Genomic DNA, 20,426 nt, shown 5'->3' on the forward strand with positions numbered 1-20,426 from the left:
TGAAATTATCAGAAGCTACATTTAGGAATTTTGCTCTCTTAGGAAGTCTCCTAACAATATTATAACATGCTTTAGTTTCTTTCTTTGTTTTCTAGAATTAATCTTATCAAGAGATATCTTTGAGACAAAGAGAACACTTGAAAACATTTTTAAGCATCATCGAGAATTTTCCATTTACCACATTTAAAATTCAGATTCCAGGTTTCATGGACCTCAGCCCCTTACCTTGGATCCACATTCGATGTAGCTTTGTCAATAATCAATATCTGATTTTTCTTGAGGATAACCCTGGCAAGACACACCAGTTGTTTCTGTCCAACACTCAAATTTGATCCTGTTTCTGCTAAGGCAGTATCCATTTTACCAGGAAGACCTTCGATGGTTTCTTTAAGTTGTACCTGTGGATACAAAAAGAAGAACATTTTCCTACACAAATTTCTGCTGAAGGAGATAAGCCTCATATGTTAGAGTTTTGACATCCTCAGGACTTCTTATGTATCTTACATGTATAGCCACCTGATGGGGAGAGCTCCTTCCAAGGAGAATTCACTGAGAAAGATGGTGGAGTCAACTCAGGACAGAAAGATCTCAGTGTCCCCTATCCCTGCCATAGGACATCCACCAGAAACCCCACCAGGGATTAGTTAAGGAAGTCTCTCAAGAAATGAAGCTACTTCTCCCAATCTGATCTAAACAGAAAAGTTAAAAGGATCTTTACAGTTTTCCCAAAGTATATTTTGCCTAGGTGTTAGTACACTAAGGGAAAAAAATTTTTTAACAAAATTATTGTAGGAAGTATGGTTCTCTAAAGATATAATCTTATCAGTATTTTACCATTTTGGAAGAACTAAAGGTTTAAAAAAAATACAAATTCAAACAATGGCAAACTGTACCTCATATATTATTAAACCTGGAGCCTACTTTGGCTTTGGTTCCTTCCCAAATTTAATCCCATATCTGTTTTACCTGTCAACTGGATTTTCTTCAATATCATAAATGTTTTGCAGTGAGAAAACTCAGGAAAAACAGAACACAACATAACATCTTATTTCCCCCAGACCATGGGTATGGGTGGTGTTTATATTAATCTACTCTGAACAAATTGCAATCATTCTGTGTAATAGGCTCCAGTTTCAGAGAAACAGACATAGAGAACAGACCAGATCTATGGGCATGTGGGGAGGAGAAGAAGGAGAAGGGGAGATGTATGGAGAGAGTAACATAGAAGTTTACAATACCACATGTAAAATAGATAGCCAATGGGAATTTGCCGTATGACTCAGGGACTTCAAAGAGGGGCTCTGGAACAGGCTGAAGGGTGGGTTGGGGAGGGACATGGGAGAGAGGTTCGGGAGGGAGGGGACATGAGTGTACCTATGGCTGATTCTTGTAGATGTATGACAGAAAACCACAAAATTCTGTAAAACAATTATCCTTCAATAAAAAATCTTTTTAAATTGTAATCATAAGATTAAATAAAACAAACTTTTAACTGCCAGAGATAATCTGAAAGTCACTGGTTGGTAGGAGTCATTTCAATGAATATTTGTTTTGGAGAAATATTATGGGATAAGAACCAAACCCATACTATGCTTGAAGTTAAAGAACAAAAAGTAAATATACTTCAGATTAAGAGACCAACAGATTGATGAGTGATGGCCAGTGAGCAGGGACCCAGAATTACAGTGTCAAATAACAAAACACTAGGGGTGAAAGGGCAACATGGTATCCTAAATGCTGGAGTAGTTCTATGAATATGATCCTGAATTATGATGCTGATGGAGTTCAAGCTCAGAAAGAGGGAATTCTGATTTAGGATTAAGTATGGTATTGATATTTACAGAATCTAAAGGGTAAGATTTGGATTGTGATGCAAGTACTTGTGGTGAAAATTATAAAATGGAAGATGTCAGCTTAGTCACCCCCTTTCCTCCATTACAAGGAAGAGGACTTAGTGTTCTATCTATGAAACAAATTCATACATCTGCACCCAGTGATGGGACTAATCCAAGGTGTGACAGCGGCAAAGCTTTTATCACTTTTCCTTCTGAGCTGACATTAGTAATCTTTGTACATCAAATTGGTCTTTCATAAGACTGATGTCTTAACTTTAAAGAAATAATCTCACACTTGCTCTCAATTTGGATGATATCTCATCACTAAGCTGTTTGTTTGTTTGTTTGTTTTTTACTTTCCTTCAGGTTTTCCACTTCAGCCTACAAGGACTGAGGCTTTTGTGAGGTGAAAATGTTTTCCAGTAAACACTGCTTTCTGAGACTGTGAGAATGAGACTAACATGAAGATGAAATAATAAAGGTATGTAGTTGCTAACATCGTCAGAGTATAAAATGAGTCAGTATGTGTAGAGTTTGTAGTGGTTGATACAAAGAAATCAACAGATATTGCCCATTATTAATAATGCTGTCAGCTGGCCTCTCTTCATGTTCTGCTTTATTTCCTTCTTCACATGTATCAGCACTGAGAATTTATTACACATGCATTGACTGGTTTTCCATCTTCTCCACAAGAGTTTAAGCTAAATGGTAGAGACTTTATCAATTTTGATGACTGTGATGATCCTAGAATCTGCAACTATGCCTGTCTAAAGGTCTCTCAATAAATATTTGTTGGATGTATGAATGAAGCTATAAGTGTACCTTATCTTGTGACACCTGTTCCTATAAATTAGGAAACAAATCCATACAGATAATTTATATATAATACTATTTTGTTACTAAAAGGAAGCGTAAAAAAAATATATTCTTCTAACAATTAACTGGCTTCAAGATACCATAACATCATAATGTAACTGTAGAAGGCATTTTAAAAGGTATAATTTAAGGAAAACAGAGAGAATAATACTATTGAAAAATATATATCTCAGTATAAAATGCTTGAGATTGTTTTTGAGCCTGGGAAAGTAATAAGCTACAGCAAAACTAAAAGTAATAATCTGAATTTATAAGACAACCATTTCTATTATCATGATTTCAGAGTAACCTACTATATATACTGTATCTACTAGCCAGGTGCCAATGCCCCTCACAGGAGATTGTGAGATGTCAGATGGTCTCCATATTTTGTAGAACCTTCCTACTTTTCAAAAAGAAAGGCTGGTGTGGGCTGGAAGAGACACTGAAATGCAATCAACAGATGGAGAAGAGCTTTTACTAAAGCAGGACCAGCAGTAAAGGAAGTAAGCGGGGAGCCCATTCACCTAAATACAAGGTCCTGGGAAATGGACATATGAGCTCTCTCCACAGCCAGGATTGAATCACGTGATTCCTGATGCACAGGCTGCTGACACCCAGATTTTTGAATCTTGGTTTCCTGTGTGATGAGACACACTTGTGTCCTAACAGAGATACTATCAACATCTAACATAACTGGGTTATTTCTTCACAGTTTTCATAAGGCACACCATCCTTAGTTGTCTATTCCAGGATTAAAGCTGTTTTCTTTTTTTAACAGAAGCAACATACTGCTGGTTATTTACAAGAGTTCTTGGTTGTTTTTTTGTTGGTTTGTTTTTTTTTTAACTAGAGGATAATTGTTTTATAACGTTGCAGTGGTCTCTTTGATACATCAATGTGAATCAGTCACTATTTTAAATATATATGTATGTATATTAAATATATATATATATGTATATATGTATATATATATATATTTCTTTCTTTTCCAGAGTTTTATTTACCATGACTCCTTAGCCTTTGAGGGATAAAGTGCTTCATCTTCAGGCACTACTCATGTTATATTGGTAGAGCTGCCCTTGCTTTTTAGGTGTCCCAATCAGCATTAATTTCTGATGAATTTTCCTCATTTTACAGTAAGCTATTTATCATTACATGAAAAAATTTATTTTCAGAATACCTTGAAAAAAATAACTAAGATGAGATGGGCAGCATTCATAAAACTGTCTCCCTTCTGAGTGTCCAAATCAGTCAAAGGAGAAAGAGCAGACAGAACTAAGGATTTAAAAATAAATTTAAAAACCTTCTTTTACTTTTAACTGAAGTTCTTAAAGAAGAAAACGTAGTGGTGCCTCCTACTCTCAGGAAGACTCTGAGTTAGGGTTCACATTTTCCATTTGTTTGGCATCACTTATAAACCAATAACTGGGGGGTGTTAATCCACCTAAAAATTGATCTCTTTGCTTGAGTTATACTTCTTAGACTGACAAATCATCTCATCACTCTGTTACTATAGGAAGTATTTCTTTATGACATTTGCATGTTTATCAATGAAAAATTTAGTAGATATTCTAACAATTAGAATATCACATAAAAGTCATAAAGGAACAATTCCTAGAGAAATATAATGATGGGATGATTCCTCCCTAAGAGATACCACTAAAGTAACAGGACCACTTCTGGAAGTGGCATATGGAAACCACACACTTCACTTTGTGAAATAAACTCATGTTTATTTCTATTTACAGAAATTTCCAAATGTACTTTATTTAAAGGTAGATCTTAGTATTGTCTACCACTTCCAGCACTTCATCAGTATTAGAATTCAGAGGCCACTACATTTTATTTTGATTTTGACTCCTACAGATAAATTAAATATAAGTAAGAGCCAAGTTCTAAGATAGCTTTTCAAAGGATTTATCTCCCAATTAATGTTTCTTCACTGTCCATGGAACAATGTGTTCTAAAATTCTATAGTTATTTTACTACTGGAGGGTCTGTGAAGAGAGATCTCAGGCTTGGAAACAAATTGGAAAATAAGTTACCAATACTCTAGTTTTTTGAAAGGTGTGAACTAATTTCATCATTAAATCTTTCCTCTGAGTCCAGTAGAAGTGGATCCTTCCATCTTTATTTACATTTGATGGTTAACTTCTCTACCTCTTCTCTTCTAGAATTTCACTGTAGAAAGACTCACTGACTTAAATGAAATCAGAGGTCGACTGCTTTTCAGGTAGAAAGTGAAGCAATCGACCTGATTTAACAGCATAAAATCCTCACAGTTGCTAGAAAGCAGAGTGGGTGTGTGAGACTCAGTACTGACATCCTTCAGAAACCAGAAATATTAGCAGGAGATTGTCAGGCCTTCAAGTCGGCTTGCTCACAGTCAAATTCATCTGTGTATTACAGATTTGAGAGATACCCCTGAAAGGGTGACACTAAATGACAAAAAGTACCAATTCAAAACAACAACACTGTGTCACTGGGATCTGTGGGAATAAAAAAAAATATTGTTTTGAGAGAAATAAGCCATGCTTCTCTGAACTGAAGAGATCAATCAAACATTAAGTATTTATTAAGTGCTTACTTTTTAAAAGCAGAAGACTGAGCTAAGTCCTATGAGGGTTTAAAATCTGTCTATAGTTTAGGCGTGGAGATATATTTTCTGCCATAAGTAGCTTAGAATCAATTTACAAAACTGGGGCAAATGCAGAAAATAATTTGTATTAAAATATGCCAACTAACAACATCTTAACACTCAAAATCCATTTCATGAAATGGTGAGGAGATTCAAAGAAGTAGTCCAAAGGGAAACACTACACAAATAGAACATCTTCTAGAAATGAACTAAAAACTATAAAAACGTCACAAGAGCTCCAGGGTTCTGTTACTTGCATTTACTCTTCAGGATTAAAATAGCAGTCAATATATAATTATTATCACATTCCAACTGTATAATTTACCCTTATCAACACTTATGAAACATCACACTATTTTAGTAGTATGATCTCATTTCTCTCTCAGTTAATAATGGAAAGCTATTATTGTCTTTACTTAGTAGATGTTCCCTAATACCTGAGGAATAACATGAATATTACAGGGTAATTGGGGTAATAAATTCACTAGGTAACCAATAGAATTTTAACCCATAATTTAAAAATCTAGTTTAGTGCTCTGCTATAGTCAAAGCTATGGTCTTCCCAGTGGTCATGTATGGTTGTGAGAGCTGGACTGTAAGGAAAGTAGAGCACCAAAGAATCAATGTCTTCAAACTGTGGTACTAGAGAAGACTCCTTGGACAGCAAGGAGATCAAACCAGTCAATCTTAAGGGAAATCAACCCTGAATACTCATTGGAAGGACTGATACTGAAGATGAAGCTCCAGTATTTTGGCCACTTGATGCGAACAGCCAACTCATCGGAAAAGTCCCTGATGGTGGGAAAGATTGAGAGCAGAAGAGGGCATCAGAGGATGAGATGGCTGGATGGCATCATTGATGTAATGGACATGAACTTGGACAAACTTTGGAAGATAGTGGAGGACAGGGAGGCCTAGCATGCTGGAGTCCATGAAGTCCCAAAGAGTCAAACACGGCTTTGGAACTGAATACAACACAACACAAAGACAAGGTAATGTGTCTAGTTGCTTTGGATTCTAGAGGAAAAGCTACAGTGGAAATATGAGGCATTATATTCTTGCTTTTCATCAAAATAAATACACAGGTCATCACTGTTCTGCTAGGAGGTAAACAAAGTCAGTTACATGGATAAGCTCCCCTTTAATTGCCTGCAGTGCTATAAATGTACACACACATATACTGATGCTAACAAACTAATAACATTTAATAAATTACCTCTTCTAAGGCATTCCACAGTTCCTTATCTGTATGTTCATTAAAAGGATCCAGATTTTTCCTCATTGTTCCCGTGAATAAAACAGGTTCCTAAATAACCCAAAATAGTAAATGTTATCAGTCAACTTTATCCATTTTATTCCAGTACTTACAGAATTAAAATGAACAAAATCAAAATTCACTGTAATCTTTAATAATAAGGTTGTAAATGCCCATTTACAAAAACAGTATCTCTAAAATAATTTCCAGTTGTATAAACTGTGCTGCAAAATATCCTCTGGACCATTGAACACCAACAAAAGAAAGTGCTGAGGTGTGTCACCTTAAGAAAAACCTGAAGAACAGAAAGGAAGATTTGACTTTTTTCAATGCCTCACTGGTAATACCTACTTAATTTAAAAAAAAATAAGGATATAATTACTTGAGAAATTTTATACCAACAGCACTAGATAAATTGTCATTCTGGTGTGATACTAGGAAATACCAAGAGCATGATTAATTGAGGTTTGAAAGGCTTAATAGGCGGGTATGAAGGTCAGGGTCTCCAAAGATGGAGAGAAGGCAAAAAGGCACATTCCTTGGCATAGTAGAGGTTTCTTAAATCCTATGTTGCTATGGGGACTATCTGAAACTAACTTTTTCAAACCTCCAGCTAATATCTGCTCAGCAAAACACTATATCTTGCTCAAGGAAATATCCTCTCTTAAGCTATGTTAATGAAACAATCTATCTTTCCTAGAAAACTGCTTTTCTTTAAAAACTAATGTCAGCTGCTTTATGGATACAATTTATCTCACCCAGAGATACTTTAGTGGGAGACTGCTCCCCTCCTGCAGATGCTATCTCAGAATGTATGTTATGGGAGAGGAGCCTGGTGCAGTTCTATCAGCCAGCCTTGTGTTTCTTTTATCTATGATTAGCATCTCACTAACAATATGTAATGCCTTGCTAAAGACTCTAGCAAGGGGGGTACTTACTCTCCTAGGCCCACCCTTCCAGCCCCTTTTGCTGGAAGCTTTCTCTATCCCTGTTATGTTAAAAAAAACTTTGCTACACAAAAGCTCTGAGTGGTCAAAAGTGGTCATCTTTGATCCTGAATTGAAATTCTGTCCTCTGGAGACCAAGAATACTGGCACCATTCACAGCTCACAGCCATAACCTTTCAGGTTTGTGCCTCAAAACAGAACTATTAAATAGTTTCACATTGGCACTGAAGAATAAAGATTAGGCTATTTTCTCTACTGGTAAAACAGTCTTCCCAGGATCTGGAATCTTTCCACATATGTGAATGAAACAACTCCACACATGCAAAGAGAATGTCAGTTACGGGGGCCTAAGGCTTCTCTTCAGAGAAGGCAATGGCACCCCACTCCAATGTTCTTGCCTGGAAAATCCCATGGATGGGGGAGCCTGGTGGGCTGCCTTCTATGGGGTTGCACAGAGTCAGACATGACTGAGTGCCTTCACTTTCACTTTTCACTTTCATGCATTGGAGAAGGAAATGGCAACCCACTCCAGTGTTCTTGCCTGGAGAATCCCAGGGACAGGGGAGCCTGGTGGGCTGCCGTCTATGGGGTCGCACAGAGTCAGACACGACTGAAGCGACTTAGCAGCAGCAAGTCTTCTCTTAGGGCCGAAGAATTGATGCTTTTGAACTGTGGTGTTGGAGAAGACTCTTGAGAGTCCTTTGAACTGCAAGGAGATCAAACCAGTCCATCCTAAGGGAAATCAGTCCTAAATGTTCATTGGAAGTACCAATGCTGAAGCTGAAACCAATACTTTGGCCACCTGATGCGAAGAACTCCTTGGAAAAGATCCTGATGCTGGGGAAGATTGAAGGCAAGATGAGAAGGAGATGATAGAGGATGAGATGGTTGGATGGCATCACCAGCTCGATGGACATGAGTTTGAGCAAGCTTTGGGAGTTGGTGATGGACAGGGAAGCCTGGAGTGCTGCAGTCCATGGAGTCTCAAAGAGGCAGACACAACTGAGCAACTGAACTGAACTGAAGGCTCCTCTGTCCATGTAGAGATCACCTTTGAGTCTACATCAGCTGGTCCCTACTTCTCTCACCTATATGTCAGATGACCTGCCTCACAGAACCTCATTACTAACTGCAAGGTCAGGATGACCTGAAACATATTGTGACCTGTGTCATAATAAAATTATTTTAATGTAAATAGTTCTTCCTATTCATCTACTTTAGGAGGAGCCACAAGTAAATTACTCTGGAAATAAAATACCTTTCTTGGCTTCAGGAGAGAATCTTATACATAAGCTCATGTAAGCCATTTAAGTTTTCTTCTGGAAGACTCTAAGCCAGGCCACAGAATATGAGCAACAGAGAAGAGTGTAATTGGCTCCTTTCAGTGAATGGCACAGAACAAGGGGGTGTGAGAACAAGAGGAAATCTGACTCTTCCACAAGTGCCTGAAACTGCTCACAATCACCAGCCTCAAATTGCACTGTTCCTTCTCACTTCATAAAAGCCTCAGAAGAAACATGAAGAAGACAGACTTCTTTTCCCCAGCCATGAAGAATGACACTCAGCCTCCTCTACCTTCCTTCATTGTCTTTGTTTCAAGTCTGGTGAGAGAGAAATGGATGCAGAAAATATATGGTGTGCCGTGAAAAAAAGATGCATCCTTAAGCAAAATCTAAGATTAAAAAGACATTTAACTTTAACCTTCATTTGCAGAAGGTTGATTAAGTGGCTGATATACCCCAAAAAGCAATGAAAATCAGTAGCCATGTGACATGTTAAAATTAGTGACTTGAACTGAAAAATCCTGAGACCAAATTTAAGGTTTCTTTAAAACTTGAATTTAGGGTCAAAGACTAAACAACCATCTAAGTGTGATAAGAGTTCCTGATTAGAGGAATACCATTCTGCCTCAGATTTAAAAAACATCAACAACAAGTTATTACTCTTTCTAATTTTCAACTCTAAGATTCTAACAAGCCAGATGATTTGTCTTCTTTTAGCTATTTCCATGAGGTTTACACAAATGACATGGCCAAGCAAGGGGAGGCTGGTGCCCAATATTCATCCCTCTCCTCTGACTCTCCTCTACTTTCCCCCAGGAACCTAAACTATGGACAGAATTCTGCTCTGGGCTCAAGATGAGAGACTCTTTGAGAACTAGTGTTTGAAGAGATAAAGGAACTGAAAGAGGTCACCTAAAGGAACCAGCTTTGAGCCCAATCAGGAGAAGAGAGACCAGGCCTTTTTGCTTGAAAGACAATGAAAGGCAATGAAAGGCAGAGATTGTTTCTTTGCCCATCATAGCTTATGTGACCTAAACATTTTTTCCTTCAGGCTCCTTTCAAAGGGCAAATTCACATCCCATAAGAGGTCTAGGATTTGATAAAGCACCATCTGGTTTTCAAAGTACACTCTAGAGAGGTGTTACCTAAGCTAATTTATGAAAAATATTAAATTGCTTTGTTTTTAAAAGATTGATTGCTCAGTGGTAAAGAATCCACCTTCCAGTGCAGGAGAGCATTTGATCCCTGGGTTGGGAAGATCCCCTGGAGAAGGAAATGGCAGTATTCTTGCTTGGGAAATCTCACAGACAGAGGAGTCTGGCCCGCTACAGCCCACGGGGTCACAAAGAGCTGGACATGACTGAGTGACTGAACAACAACAACACATTAACACATTTGGTAGTTCAAGAGAACAGGCATAAAGACCCCACTCAAAGTTCTATCAGGGGGATTTCCCTGGTTGTCCAGTTGTTAAGACTTCACCTTCCAATGCAGGGGTTGCAGGTTTGATGCCTGGTGAGGGAGTTAAGATTCCATCTGCCTTGTGGCCAAAAACAGGAACATAAAGCAGAAACAATATAGCAACAAATTTAATAAAGACTTAAAAAAAATTTCAATCAGGGTCTAGTTTGTAATCAGGGTCTATTTTATAATCAGGTCTATTTTGTAATCACGGTCTCTCCCTATTGTCATCTCCCTCACCTTCTCTTTAGGAAACTCCTTGAAGCAGATGAAGCTCATCAAAGACTAGGAGACTAAAATTGGATTCTTTGCAGCAGAGGGAGTCCCTCACTTCTGAGCCCCTGACCAGCATCTGCAGCTGCTTTATGCTGAGCTTTAAACAGAGCCCCTAGACACTCTGTAGGCCTTAAACACATTCTGCTAATTATCACCAAACCACTTCTGATTGGCACACACTTCAAAAACAAATATAAAAAACTGTTTCAGCATTTTCCCATTGCAATACATGTTCTCACTTAAGTCTACAGTGTCAGTCTAAAAGGATATATTTGGCAAGTATGCGGGCTTACTTAGCATTATTAAGTGGAAGAACATAGTTTAGTAAAGAAGAATATTTCTCTTTGTTATGACATGCCAAATGTATATCTCAAAAATCAACAAAACTTTAATGAAAATGTGTTGAATGAAAAGAATGATTTATAAAAATAGCAACTGATTGAAGCTCTATTTTGCTTGAAATCATCAGTCCATTTGTGAACAATATTTATTTGAATATGTGAATGTGTTTGATGCGTAGTGTTCACTTTGGTTTCTACTCATTCTTCGTTCATCACTTACCAGATAAAAGCTAATAAAACTGCCCACAGTAGACACAAAGTGCAAGGGTCAAATTAATGTTCTTTTTGTTGTTGTTGGCAGTACCATGCAGCTTGTGGGATCCTAGTTTCCCAATCAGGGATTGAACCAGGGCCACAGCAGTGAGAGCACGGAGTTCTAACCACTGGAGCACCTGGAATTCCCAATGATCATTTCTCAGTTGATATTATTTAAAGTACCTACCTCTAAGCAATCATATAAATAAACTAATTTTATAAATAAGTGTACAAACATTTATACTGAAGGACATGGCAGTGTAGAGATTTATGGTAGTGTTAGGGGAAGCACACTGACTGAAACCGCCTACCCGGGCCAGGCACCATAGTAACCATTTGCATGAAGTCCTGGTAAGGAACATGGAACTAATAAGCCACCACCAAATGGACGAGTTCGGGAAAGGTCAAAAGGAGCCACCACATATCCAACCACCTCCCAGGATCCTTCTCTCTGGCATCCATCTTGGCTGAACAAGGCATACACGACCAGGAAGGACTCTGAGTCAGAATGATTGGCTAAAGACAACCCAGAAACTAATCCCTCATCACCATAAAACCCGAGACTGCAAACCACATTGCAGAGCAGTTCTCCTGGGTTCCCTGACCCTATTGCTCTTCACCCAGGCACCCTTTCCCAGTAAAATCTCTTGCTTTGTCAGCACATGTGTCTCCTTGGACAATTCATTTCTGAGTGTTAGACAAGAGCACAGTTTCGGGCCCTGGAAGGGGTCTGCCTTCCAGCAACAGCAGGATATACAAACTTCATGTAAATATACACTACATTTATTGGCCCATGTATATTTTTTTCTGAAAGTACAAATAAACCTCAATGAATAAGAGTTGCCTGGCACAACAGTCAGGAAAACATGCTTATTCAATGTAACAATTTAAATGAAACATTAGTTTCCAAACTATTTTTTCTTTTTCTTTTCTTATTTTTTAACTTTACAATATTGTATTGGTTTTCCCATATATCAAAATGAATCCACCACAGGTATGCATGTGTTCCCCATCCTGAACCCTCCTCCCTCCTTCCTCCTCATACCATTCCTCTGGGTCGTCCCAGTGCACCAGCTCCAAGCATCTAGTATCATGCATTGAACCTGGACTGGCGACTTGTTTCATATATGATATTATACATGTTTCAATGCCATTCTCCCAAATCATCCCACCCTCTTCATCTCCCACAGAGTCCAAAAGACTGTTCTATACATCTGTGTCTCTTTTGCTGTCTCACATACAGGGTTATTGTTACCATCATTCTAAATTCCATATATATGCGTTAGTATACTGTATTGGTGTTTTTCTTTCTGGCTTATGTCACTCTGTATAATAGGCTCCAGTTTCTTCCAGCTCATTAGAACTGATTCAAATGAATTCTTTTTAATGGCTGAGTAATATACCATTGTGAATATATACCATAGCTTTCTTATCCATTCATCTGTTGATGGGCATCTAGGTTGCTTCCATGTCCTTGCTATTATAAACAGTGCTGCGGTGAATATTGGGGTACACATGTCTCTTTCAATTCTGGTTTGCTCAGTGTATATGCCCAGCAGTGGGATTGCTGAGTCATAAGGCAGTTCTATTTCCAGTTTTTTAAGGAATCTCCACACTGTTCTCCATAGTGGCTGTACTAGTTTGCATTCCCACCAACAGTGTAAGAGGGTTCCCTTTTCTCCACACCCTCTCCAGCATTTATTGCTTGTAGACTTTTGGATCACAGCCATTCTGACTGGCATGAAATGGTACCTCATTGTGGTTTTGATTTGCATTTCTCTGATAATGAGTGATGTTGAGCATCTTTTCATGTGTTTGTTAGCCATCTTTATGTCTTCTTTGGGGAAATGTCTATTTAGTTCTTTGGCCCATTTTTTGATTGGGTCATTTATTTTCCTGGAATTGAGCTGTAGGTGTTGCTTGTATATTTTTGAGATTAGTTGTTTGTCAGTTGCTTCATTTGCTATTATTTTCTCCCATTCTGAAGGTTGTCTTTTCACCTTGCTTATAGTTTCCTTTGTTGTGCAGAAGCTTTTAAGTTTAATTAGGTCACATTTGTTTATTTTTGCTTTTATTTCCAATATTCTGGGAGGTGGGTCATAGAGGATCCTGCTATGATGTGTGTCAGAGAGTGTTTTGCCTATGTTCTCCTCTAGGAGTTTTATAGTTTCTGGTCTTACCTTTAGATCTTTAATCCATTTTGAGTTTATTTTTGTGTATTGTGTTAGAAAGTGTTCTAGTTTCATTCTTTTACAAGTGGTTGACCAATTTTCCCAGCACCACTTGTTAAAGAGATTGTCTTTAATCCATTGTATATTCTTGCCTCCTTTGTCAAAGATAAGGTGTCCATATGTGCGTGGATTTATCTCTGGGCTTTCTATTTTATTCCATTGATCTATATTTCTGTCTTTGTGCCAGTACCATACTGTCTTGATGACCGTGGCTTTGTAGTAGAGCCTGAAGTCAGGCAGGTTGATTCCTCCAGTTCCATTTTTGTTTCTCAAGATTGCTTTGGCTATTCGAGGTTTTTTGTATTTCCATACAAATTGTGAAATTATTTGTTCTAGCTCTGTGAAGAATACCGTTGGTAGCTTGATAGGGATTGCATTGAATCTATAAATTGCTTTGGGTAGTATACTCATTCTCACTATATTGATTCTTCCAATCCATGAACATGGTATATTTCTCCATCTATTAGTGTCCTCTTTGATTTCTTTCACCAGTATATCAAAACCTGACAAAGATGCCACAAAAAAAGAAAACTACAGGCCACTATCACTGATGAACATAGATGCAAAAATCCTTAACAAAATTCTAGCAATCAGAATCCAACAACACATTAAAAAGATCATACACCATGACCAAGTGGGCTTTATCCCAGGGATGCAAGGATTCTTCAATATCCACAAATCAATCAGTGTAATACACCACATTAACAAATTGAAAAATAAAAGCCATATGATTATCTCAATAGATGCAGAGAAAGCCTTTGACAAAATTCAACATCCATTTATGATAAAAAAAAAAAACTCTCCAGAAAACAGGAATAGAAGGAACATACCTCAACATAATAAAAGCTATATATGACAAACCCACAGCAAACATTATCATCAATGGTGAAAAATTGAAAGCATTTCCTCTAAACTCGGGAACAAGACAAGGGTGCCCACTTTCACCATTACTATTCAACATAGTTTTGGCCACAGCAATCAGAGCAGAAAAAGAAATAAAAGGAATCCAAATTGGAAAAGAATAAGCAAAACTCTCACTGTTTGCAGATGACATGATCTTCTACATAGAAAACCCTAAAGACTCCACCAGAAAATTACTAGAACTAATCAATGAATATAGTAAAGTTACAAGATATAAAATCAACACACAGAAATCCCTTGCATTCCTATGCACTAATGATGAGAAAATAGAAAGAGAAATTAAGGAAACAATTCCATTCACCATTGCAACAAAAAGAATAAAATACTTAGGAATATATCTATCTAAAGAAACTAAAGACCTATATATAGAAAACTATAAAACACTGGTGAAAGAAATCAAAGCAAACTATTTTTTCATCATGGTTTAAAGATTATACTTTTTAAAATGTAATTCACTGTGTCATATTCAGTATTGAATTTTTCCTTTGTTACAAACATAACACAAGGTCATTTTAGGTGTGTGACCCAAAAATAGCCACTCTGAATCAGAGCATTTAGGGCAATAAATTGATAAACCTTCAACACAACTGCAGACTGAAAACTGCAGTCTTACTGGACCTTTGCATATGCTGCTGGAAGAAAGACTATAAACTATGTTGAAAAGAAACCCTACCCACTAACTGAAGCTTAAAATGACCCAGGACCAAGACAAAAACCATACAAGTGGTTACAAATGAGGCAGGTAAAGCACAATCTTTATCCTCATCATTTCAATCCCAAAGCAAGAACCTGCCCTCAGCTAAAGTACATAAAGAGTAGCTACTGCTGATGTTTCCCCAAGTCCTAAGGGCTATGTTCTCATTTCTAATCTGGGGACCTTTCTTAAGGAGCAGCTCATCTCCCTGTTTCAAGCAAAAGAGAATAACCTAAAGTCACTTTAAATTTTGGTTTCCCCCAAACACCTTTCATTTTTAATTCTGTAGCCTCTCAATGAACTGGTCATCCATATTCAGAAGAAAAGCACACTGTTAACTAACAAAGGAAATCTAATTTAAGCCTTGTAAAATCCTCAGGCACTCCAGAGAACAGTTCCAGGGATTTTTAACTAAGATTTCAGTGTTGGAAACAAAGGGCAAATTGCATTAGGCTAGAATCTAGTTGTATTTCTTTACTAGTAACAGCACATCTACCTCTTCTCTCTTTGAGATTTGTTCTTAACAACAACAAAAAACAGAAAGAAAACCAGGTTTTCTTTCCTGGTTTTCCAGGACCAAGACAAAAATCATACAAGGGATTACAAACGAGGCAGATAAAGCACAATCTTTATCCTCATCATTTCAGTCCCAAAGCAAGAAACTGCCCTCTGCTAAAGTATATCAAGAACATATCAGAGAAGTCAGAACAGCTCTGGTTCACCTTCTTCAATGACTGAAGAAAACTCAGGGAATGGAAATACCAAAGAGCAGAATGGGCTGTGTAAAAAATACTTAGCTTTTGCTTTGATTTAAAAGAAAAAAAAAACTATCAAATATTAAAATGAATCTATTTAACCATGATAAAGATGCTGTTGATCTGTGCCAACCTTTAGACTACAATCATAAATATTGAATTCACATGCAATCTCTCTTCAATTGAAAACATCTTCTTTGTACCAATAGAATAAAGGGTTCTATGTGTAGAGTATCATCTAAAGAAGTTTTGAAATTCATTTTCCAGATCCTTTCACATAAGTAACTACTCCCTGAATATAATCTCACCTTGGTGTTCTTTCTGGGGAATATACTTAACTACTTCACATTCTGAGCACAAAGGATGCACAGACTTCAGATACCTGTTCCACTTAAGGAAATCATCTAGGAAGTACTTTCATATTTTGCTTTTTCCTGAAATTTTGAACACAAATTGAGGAGTACCTTCCTAAGATTATATAGTATTTGTCTTTGAAAGTTCCCCCTAGGACTTCAGGATGGATGGTCTATGTCACCACTCCCCTGCCTCTGGTTTCTAGGCAAGTCCTTGTTGCTATCACATCTCCCCATTTCTGACCTGTTCATGTTGGGGTCCATAGTGATGGGGGAGAGAGAGACCACCCTGAAAGCTGCTGCTGATCACAGGATCACAGGGCAGAGGGAGTCAGGGAAGATGATGCAGACCTGGATCACTTAAGTGGGGCAACTCAAAGAAACAGCACGAGGCTCCCCCTTGGCAGAGCCTGAGCTCAGCTTCCTAGGACTCCTAAATCAAGGTGTTGAGAAAACAAGCATCACTGCTTCCTATTTGTTTGAGGAAAGAGGATTCTAAGTTTTCTGCTCTGAGATAAGTAACTTCAAGTAAACACAGTATCAGATTTTCTCCTGCTGGATTCTGGAGTTGGGAATCTCTCTAAATTAAAGTCCAGGCTTTGCCCCGTGGTAAGTTAAGTTTCTAGTGCCCCAGTTTTAAAATCTGTAAGATGAGGATAACCATAGAATTCTTGTGAGCAAAAAGTGGGAGATGGTAAGAGGGTAAAACATGTTAAAGTGAAAATCACTCAGTTGTACCCAACGCTTTGTGACCCCATGGACTATACAGTCCATGGAATTCTCCAGGCCAGAATACTGGACTGAGTAGCCGTTCCCTTCTCCAGGGGATCTTCCCAACCCAGGGATAGAACCCAGGTCTCCCACACTGCAGGCGGATTTTTTACCAACCAAGAATCAGGGAACATGTTAAAACATGTTAGTTCAGTTCAGTTCAGTCACTCAGTCCTGTCCAACTCTTTGTGACTCCATGGACTGCATCACACCAGGCTTCCCTGTCCATCACCAACTCCCAGAGCTGAGGATTCCACAAATGTTAGGGATTATTATTAATACCTGTGTAACTTGTCAGGGCCTTCAACAAACACTAGAGCAACAGAAATGAGACACAGAGGCCCTGTCCTCAAGGAGAGGAAGAAAATAGTCAAGAATGTGGGGAGGGCAAAAAAATGCCAGAAATCTTCATGGAGGGCTGGAAAGTATGAGTGGGTACAGAGTCAGGGGCTGGAAAGAACGTTATGGGATGGGAGTCAGATATCAAAAGATAAAAAGGAAGTGATATTCTCTCCTGTTTCTTATTGGAAAGACAGATTTTTCTGTCTTGCCTTTCCTTAAAACTCCTATTTTGCTAATCTGTTTTCCCTTCACTCTTTAAATTTATATAAACAATGTGCTTTATACTGTAAAAAATACATGTAAAAAAAAATCACCCAAAACCACAAAAATATAAACAGAAATTAAACAGCAAAATCAGTCCAGAATGTGTTACTCTTTCTACTTAACTAGAAGTTATTGGAAAGGTCAATGCCCTGATCCTTAAGGATAGTAATAGCTACTACTGACTGAAGATTCCTAAGAACTAGAAATGGGCCACAACTGTTTTCTTATCCAGTTATATCTTCACAACAAATCTGTGCAGCAGTAATTTCTAGAACTGGTTTAAGGCCCAGTACTATGAACCTTAGAAGCTGAATGATTTCATCAAGGCCCCATAGTCAGATGAGGCAGAGTAGAAATAAAAGTGTGGGTCATGTTGATACTTGGTCTCCACTCTTAAACATTCAATCACTGGCTGCCTCCTGAATGACTTCCTTGGACCATTTACACGTTGCAGGATCTCTTCAGATTCTCTCTCTTGAGTCAACCAATACTGTGCATTGGAGTGAATATAAAGTGCATATAAAGTGAAACAAAAATAAATAAAGGTTCTGTGTTTACAATGGTTGGCGATTATTATCTACATGGATACAGAGCTTAATAATGTTCTGTAAGCAAACTCTCTGGAGTGTGTACATAAAGCAGGCACAAAGGTAGAATGGAAACTGATAGAGCAAATCCAAAGCCTGGTGATGTCAAGGGATGTTTAGTCTTTGCTCAGATGTACTGCCAAAACATTACATGCAGAGCCAGGAATCATCCAGTGTTATATCTTTATATAGGGAGTACTTTTATGTACATAAGCACACAACCTTTTCTTATCAAGAAGCATTAACAGGGCACATTTATAGATACTTTCATCCATGGACATAAAAGTAATTTGCAGACATGCTAATTATTTCTAAAACTAATTTCATCTGGCCCATTTCAGAGATGGGTACAATCAAAACATAAATCTTGGGAATTTAACTTCATTTTTCTCTTGTTATTCTTCAGTCATGCAGTCACGTCTGATTCTGCCACCCCATGGACTGCAGCATGCCATCTTTCCCTGTCCTTCACCATCGCCCAGAGTTTGCTCAAACTCCACTGAGTCAGTGATGTTATCCAACCATCCCATCCTCTGTTGTCTCCTTCTCCTCCTGTCTTCAATCTTTCTCAGCATCAAGGTCTTTTCCAATGAGCCAGCTCTTAGCATTCAGTGGCCAAAGTACTATAGCTTCAGCTTCAGCATTAGTCCTTTCAATGAATACTCAGGACTGATTGCCTTTAGGATTGACTGATTTGATCTCCTTGCTGTTCGAGGGACTCTCAACAGTCTTCTCTACCTCCACAGTTGGAAGGCATTAGTTATTTGGTGCTCAGCGTTTTTTGCTGTCCAGCTCTCACATCCATACATGACTCCTGGAGAAATTAGAGCTTTGACTACACAGACCATTGTAGGCAAAATAATGTCTCTACTTTTTAATATGCTGTCTAGGTTAGTCATAGCTTTTCTTCCAAGGAGCAAACTTCTTTTAATTTCATGGCTGCTGTCACCATCTGCAGTGATTTTGGAGCCCAAAAAACTAAAGTCTGTCACTGTTTCCATTGTTTCCTTATCTATTTGCCATGAAGTGATGGGACCAGATGCCATGATCTTTGTTTTTTGAATGTTGAGTTTTAGGCCGGCTTTTTCACTCTCCTCTTTCACTTTCACTGTTGCTTTCATTAAGAGGCTCTTTAGTTCCTCTTCGCTTTCTACCATAAGGGTGGTGTCACCTGCATATCAGAGTTTATTAATATTTCTCCTAGCAATCTTGATGTCAGCTTGTGCTTCATCCAGTCTGGCATTTCACATGATGTACCCTGTATATAAGTTAAATAAGCAGGGTGACAATATACAGCCTTGACATACTCCTTTTCCTATTTGGAACCAGTCTGTTGTTCCATGTCCAGTTCTAACTGTTGCTTCTGGACCTGCATATAGGTTTCTCAGGTGGCAGGTAAGGTGGCCTGGCATTCCCATCTCCTTAAGAATTTTTCACAGTTTGTTGTGATCTACACAGTCTTTAGTATTGTCAGTGAAGCAGATGTTTCCCTGGAATTCTCTTGCTTTCTCTATGACCCAATGGATGTTAGCAATTTGATCTCTGGTTACTCCGCCTTTTCTAAATCCAGTTTGGACATATAGAAGATTTTGGTTCACATACTGTTGAAGCCTAGCTTGAAGGGTTTTGAGAATTATTTTGCTAGCATGTGAAATGAGTAAAATTGTGCATTAGTTTGAACATTTCTTGGCATTGCCCTTCTTTGTGATTGGAATGAAAACTGACCTTTTCCAGTCCTGTGGCCACTGCTGAGTTTCCAAATTTGCTGGCATATTGAGTGCCACGCTTTTACAGCATCATCTTTGAGGCTTTGATATAGCTCAGCTGGAATTCCATCACCTCCACTACTTTTTTTCATAGTGATTCTTCCTAAGGCCCACTTGACTTCACACTTTAGGATGTCTGGCTCTAGGTGAGTGATCATACCATCACAATTATCCAGGTCATTAAGGTCTTTTTTGTATAGTCCTTCTGTGTATTCTTGCCACCTCTTCTTAATATCTTTTGCTTCTGTTAGGTCCATACCATTTCTGTCCTTTATTGTGCCTATCTTTGCATGAAATGTTCCCTTGGTGTCTCTAATTTTCTCGACGATATCTCTAGTCTTTCCCATTCTGTTGTTTTCCTCTATTTCTTTGCACTGTATTCTTAAAAAGGCTCTCTTATCTCTCCTTGCTATCCTCTGGAACTCTGCAATCAAATGGGTATATCTTCCCTTTTCTCCTTTGCCTTTAGCTTCTCTTCTTTTCTCAGTTATTTGTAAGGCCTCTTCCGACAACCATTTTGCTTTTTTGTATTTCTTTTTCCTGTGCATGGTTTTGATCATCTATTATTTCCTACTATAATCACTAAGTTATGA

General features: G+C 38.1%; 1 protein-coding gene across 1 annotated transcript in view; it reads right to left on the reverse strand.

Moving 5' to 3' along the window:
• The window catches only part of LOC133243936 (ATP-binding cassette sub-family C member 4-like), a 590,639-nt gene that overhangs the window by 31,876 nt on the left and 538,337 nt on the right, over window positions 1-20,426 (reverse strand). The window contains exons 32-33 of the mRNA XM_061410637.1: window positions 6,548-6,637; window positions 226-398 (exon numbers count right to left, since the gene is read on the reverse strand). Coding sequence (XP_061266621.1) covers window positions 226-398; window positions 6,548-6,637 — 263 coding nt within the window. The remainder of the gene's footprint in view (window positions 1-225; window positions 399-6,547; window positions 6,638-20,426) is intronic.

Source organism: Bos javanicus, unplaced genomic scaffold, assembly GCF_032452875.1.
Source record: "Bos javanicus breed banteng unplaced genomic scaffold, ARS-OSU_banteng_1.0 tig00001600_1, whole genome shotgun sequence".
Lineage (NCBI taxonomy): Eukaryota > Metazoa > Chordata > Mammalia > Artiodactyla > Bovidae > Bos > Bos javanicus.